This window comes from Habropoda laboriosa, unplaced genomic scaffold (genome assembly GCF_001263275.1).
Source record: "Habropoda laboriosa isolate 0110345459 unplaced genomic scaffold, ASM126327v1 scaffold5, whole genome shotgun sequence".
NCBI classification, from domain to species: Eukaryota; Metazoa; Arthropoda; class Insecta; order Hymenoptera; family Apidae; genus Habropoda; species Habropoda laboriosa.
In genome coordinates this window covers 1385974-1391834 of record NW_017100161.1, presented here as the reverse complement: position 1 = coordinate 1391834, position 5861 = coordinate 1385974, and the positions used below count along the sequence as shown (strand labels likewise).

General features: G+C 44.3%; 1 protein-coding gene across 1 annotated transcript in view; it reads right to left on the bottom strand.

The window, feature by feature from the left end:
• Positions 1-2595: 2595 nt before the first annotated feature.
• LOC108577437 (transient receptor potential channel pyrexia-like) overlaps positions 2596-5861 on the bottom strand; it is an 11531-nt gene continuing 8265 nt past the window's right edge. Inside the window, exons 6-9 of the mRNA XM_017940585.1 lie at positions 4522-4780; positions 3681-3971; positions 2918-3171; positions 2596-2791 (exon numbers count right to left, since the gene is read on the bottom strand). Of these exons, the coding sequence (XP_017796074.1) occupies positions 2596-2791; positions 2918-3171; positions 3681-3971; positions 4522-4780 (1000 nt within the window). The remainder of the gene's footprint in view (positions 2792-2917; positions 3172-3680; positions 3972-4521; positions 4781-5861) is intronic.

The window sequence follows — 5861 nt, the reverse complement described above, 5'->3', positions numbered from 1 at the left end:
TTTTATATTCTAACAAACAATAAGCAAAACGTTTATCTTCTATTAAGTTCCATTTGTGATCATCCGATTCACCGTCGTGCTTTTTTCTCCACTCGAACCCACGCCGCATGCTACTTTCCTTCCCGCCGCCGTCGAGGGCTGACGACGTTGTCCGACGAAACCGCTGTACTTTTTTTTTTTTTTTTAATTATGCCGACGATTTTATTATATACACAGCTAAGTAGGCAGCCGTTTCTCGATCGTATCTGGACGGCGAATATCTACCCGTCTGTTAATTAATCTACACGAGGCGGGAGAAGGAGGGGGCAACGTACACACTTGGTGTTACACCGAATTTATATGCCGTGCGAGGTGGAACCTCCAACCTTGGAAACCATAATTTATCATAATTGAAGACGAGCACCGAGCAAGTTTCCGACAGAGTCGCTGGTGAACGACTTCATGCGAGGCGCAAAATTCCCGTACACGATACCCCGTCCGTCTCTACTTGGAAATACTTCTGGAATCGAGGAAACTCGTTTGTGAATTTTTCGCCGATGTCCGTTGCCCGTTTCAAAGTCGACCCTATAAATTATGCATCCTGTTAAAGTAACCTTTTTATCCAGCTCGGTGACGCCTTTACTTCTCTCTCTCTCTCTTTCTCTCTCTCTTATTCGTCGCTTCGGCGCGAGCCCAGAATTTAACAAAATGATTCCGCATTTGATACCGTTTCCTCGCGATAATAAGAGCCACGTACCGGTCGCGAAATACGCCTTTCGTCCCGGGCCTGTTACAACCGTTAAGGCAGGTGCGCGCGTGATTTCTTTATAGCCGCGGGTGAACGATAATTTATGGTAATGTATGCGCTCGCCACTGTCCTATCCGATTTCCGTATTTAATTAAAATCTGAACGAAAACACGGGTACCCTTATTAGCCGGTAACAAAGCTGACTATCCTGCCATCTCTCCGTTGCATAGGGACACAAAGAACACGAGTCACGTGCGTGTACGGCGATTCTCACCTTATATATGTGTACATATATCGAAATGCCCGGCGTAATAAATTTCAGATAGATCGGTTGACGTGGTATGTCCAACACGGTTGTGATTACGAGCACAATGAGGTAAGCCGGGATGAATCCCGGTAAAAATATCATATCCCGCTCGAAATAATACGCTCGATCGTTCGCGATTATTTACACGCGAGCATTATGTCGGTATTAATAACCTCAAATGTCAGAATCACTGCTACGTACCTTTGTTAAGCTTCGCGTTAATTATTCGCCGGACAACGAACACGACTCGCGTTCACGTGTTCCTGGATTAACGTGCTTGTAAATTTCCTACCGGCCGCATAAATCTTATCAACAAATTGCGATTATCCGACCCGCACGAAGTTGTCCGACACTTTTAGCTGCACCGCATGAATCACGCTCGCGCCGCACACTCTCGGAAAGTCAACTAGCTGTGGAAAAGAAAGGAAAAAAAGGCGTCGTTAAAAGAGGAGAAAAATAAAGATAAGGGATTCACCGAACTTCGAACGAGCCGTAACCATCGATGCGTACGAAATCGAGTAGGTAGTCCTGCCAACGTACTTGCCATACGGCGCACTACGTAGTTCGAGAAATATGTTCGCACGTTCTAATATACGTATATATATGTACAAAGCAGGCGTTTAAGAAAATTCGGTGCGCGACGAAAAATATTTAGAATCGTGTCGTTGAAACGTGCACGTGATGCGTGTACCAGCTTCGCGTGCCTATTTGAACTTCAACTAATTTCCCGCCATTTCTCGTCTCTTTTGTGTAAAACTATTCGAGAGATTCTCAACGCAATCGTATCTGTTACCGTAGTTTGTCATATTTCGAGTTTAACGTATCAAAACCGTTACAGAAGTAACAAATTACGTTGTAAAATACGTATAACGGTATTTTTAACGTTCATATGCCCAATTCTACACGTATATGCATAACTTCTACGTGTATTCACGATTCTACAAGTTCGACTACGGTCGAGAGTGACGCGCAACACGGTAAACAGCATATTTTCGGTAAAATTGTGCTTAATTATCGTTTTAATTGAAACATAACAACGCATTTTCACGCTGACGTAAACGTAATTAATTATTGTACAATATAATAGCGTTCGTTGCTTTGATTATTCGTTCGAACGTTCGTGACCGTAGTGTTACTTGAGAATCTCTCGAGATTTTGCAAAAATTTCAGTAAAAACGATAAATATTTAACAAGCAACAATAGATTCCGATCAAATAAGCCTAACTACACACGTTTCAGACGAATTTCAAATATTAATCGATATTTTAATTAATTAACAGATCTACTTACAACGCACCGCGATCCTGCTTGCACGCGCTCCAGGGACGTCACTACTTCGCGAAGATGAAATGGTATCGCAGAGACATCTGTGCTGGGATCGATATTTAATGAAATCTTCGTCGTACTGTGTCGATAACAGAAGTCTCCTACTGTATCGACCCTCGTCACTCCGCACGTCTGCTCATTCACACCCACGCACACGCGAAACAATAAACAACGCAAAATGTTGCAACAATTTTTATTAACATCTCAACAATGACGGAAAAATGTCTTATTCCTTTCAGAAATTGCTACTTTTCCTTTGAATCGTTCGATTTCGCGCGTTAAAGGATTTCACAAAGTTTCGCCCCGCGCTGCTCGGATAATAGGACATCCTTAATTGCAGCAACACCTCCTCGAGCAGCGCAGTTAACTCCCTGTTGCCGTTGTCGTCGTTGTTGTTGTTGCAGCTTTCGGGCTTGTCACTCGTTACGTCGCTGAAAAAGACCACTTTTCTTTAAGCCGCTCCAAGTTGGGGGTCGTTACGGCGGAATTATTAATTAAAGCATAAAGTGGCGGGACCGAAGTTTTTCCCTCGCCCGTTGCACCACCAGTTTGCCTACCTTTCACAGCCGCGCGAGTTTCCCGTGGCGAGGAGGAAGAGCGCCTCGCGGAGACGCGTCGGCACGCTCGGGGATGATTCATGGAAATAACGTTCGTGATAGCCGAACGTAATTTTTGTGGGAATGCTGCGCCTCGAGTCTAGCAGCGTGCCCAGCCGAGGATGTAGCCAATTGCCGCGAAAGATTCGGTGTGATGTCAGCCTTTCTAAATGACCCACGAACTCGGCCTGCTTCAGCAATTGGCGAATGTGGCCCTGAATTCACGCAGTTGCTCCCGCTCGTGTATTTATTCTTATATGAGAGTAACGTGGATGTACAGGGTGTATCAACGCACGTGAACTTTGCGAGAAATTTTCGTGGAAAGATCTGTCGAGTTTCGCGTTCTTTCCGAATTAGGGGCAGTTTTTAATTTTTCATTGAATTTCGCGAGTTAAACGACTCGTGGAATGCCTCGCTCCATTTTTGAACGACTATTTTCCAGAGAAATGGGTCGATTACGGTGGTCCTACTATCTTTGCATTTCCGTAATTTTCAATTGCCGACTATCAATATTTCGCACATGAATTCCACGAGTTAAATGGTAATCGAGTCGGTAATTTTCAAAGAAACGGGTCGAGCACGGCGGGCCTACTACGTCGCGCCCGCAAACTTTCGTGCCGTAGCCGAGGTAAGGCTGGATCGTGAACGGAATTAAGACGTTTCGCCTGTATTTCTAATACCCAGAAACGGATATCGGGGATAGGCGAGCAAAGAGTGTCCGTACCTCCTTCTCGAGGCCTTGGATGTCATTGACCGCGAGGCCGATCATCAGGTGCATCAGGACGATACTAGCGAGCATGACGAAAGCAAGGAACACGACCCTGCTCGTGGCTTGTAGGAAGGAGCTGCCATTCTTCTCGTCCGAGAACAGAGCCCCGTACTCGTACTCACCCATCATCATTACCACGGTCTTCACGACGGCCCTCCAGGAATTGCGAAACTGGTCGTTCCCGTGGAACAAAACGGCGAAGCTGAACGCGAATCCGACAATCAGGCAGACGAACGCTAGGAGAACCTGAAAGGAAATAAAAAGCCCCAGATGCACGTTGTTATAATCGCGGGAGAGGGTGGCAGGGATACCGGGCGAAGTAGGGGTAGGCAAGTGGGTCCTGATGGGAGCCGTATCACCGACCAGTCATTTAGAACCTCGCCTCTTCTTGCCTCCTCTCTCTCACACGCGCGTACACACCCTTTGCTTTTCATTTCTAACGATATTCGCCGAAGGGAAGAGCTCGTCGCTCTCTTATCCTTTCCTTTCCTCCGTCACACAGACGTCTCCCCTCGGCATTAAATCAGGGTTAACGGCGTTCCGCGGAGAGAAGAAGAAGAAGAAAAAACGGTGTTCTTACGGTGTCGAACCTGTCTGCCTTTTATTCGCGTCCGTTTAACCGCGACTCGACGCGCTCTAACGAGGGAAATTGGGAGAGCTCTTCCTTTCCTTCAACGGGGCCTCGTTACTTTCTCCTTTCTTCCTTCTCCCGTCGTCTGATTCGATCGTCACGCATGCACGCTCCGTGGAACGATTATTATTGCGCGGAGTTAAGAGCGGGAGGGAGTCGACTGACCTTCAGAATGTTCTTCAGCACTGTGGAGAACATGAGCGCGTAATATCCGCACATTGGGAGACGGCCGACTAACAGCATCATTTGCATCCAGGCGAGCAGGATTGCCAAGCTGATGGAATGCAGCACCCACTGCGGGGGGTGGCGAGATGCGTTTAATTCCTTTCCCCTTGACTCAACGGAACCGCCATCCACAGAGATCGTCAGGGATAACGTCGCGCATGCAAGCGACAGCCACGTTTCGAATTGTCGAATATAATATCTGGAAAGTGTGCACCCGGCTTTAATTCATGCGATAACGCCAACCAATTTGCCAGAGATAGGGAAGAGATGAAATCGTAGATAAGTCGAACGACGGAAAAGTGTTGAGTTCATTTTGCAATATGAATAGAGAAATAAAATTCTCATTTAGGAAAAATTCCGTTATTCCAGCTTCAATTCTTTTATTATGCTAATTGTTTTTTATTTTCAATATGATTAGGAAAAAGACTTCTCACTTCTGGAAAACTATCTTTTGATCAAAATTCCAGCTTGAAATTTGTCTATTACGAACCTCATTTCTGATGTGCCAATTGAAGGAAATGGTTACTTAAGCGGGACCATTTTTTTTATTTTCAATATGAATAGAACAAAAATTCTCACTTCTGAAAACTCGTATTGCAATACAAATTCTTTTTTTAACGACGGACTTTATTTCTAATGGTACTTTAAATTCATAGTACAGTATATTCTCCACAAGTGTCAGACCGCAAGGAAGCTAAACCTGACACTCGTAGAGTCAGAGACTACGTTTTCGAGCCTCGCGCACGCCTTTGCCGAACGTAGCCAAGCACAGCGAATAAAAGATAAGCATGAAACGTGAGTCGAGGCAACAAACCGATTTACACATCAACTTTTTTAATTTTGTTTTTTTATCCCGAAATTTTTCTTAATATATTGATGAGATTTTTCTGATGAAAATGACATAAAACACGACATAATTTGAACAACATTTACTTATTAACACGTTCACTGTCACGCCAGATTTACAGGTTGCTGTCAGGCGGCCACAAGAAAATACATTTTAAGCATAGGATTATAGTATTATGCTTTATAATTTTTTTTTTCAATTGAAAATAATGTCTAGCTAGCTATGACGTTCAAAATTTTTAGTTGACAACATTTATTTTATTTTAATTATTCTAAACATTTGAGGCACTCCAGTCACTGATGACCACCATGGCCATATCGAGGAAACAATCTAACGTTAAAACTTATTGAGTGATTAATTTAATTTCATAATATATCGCTTTAGCGAGCCACCGTTTGGTTGCCAATTGTTTATCACATAGAGGCGGCCTACC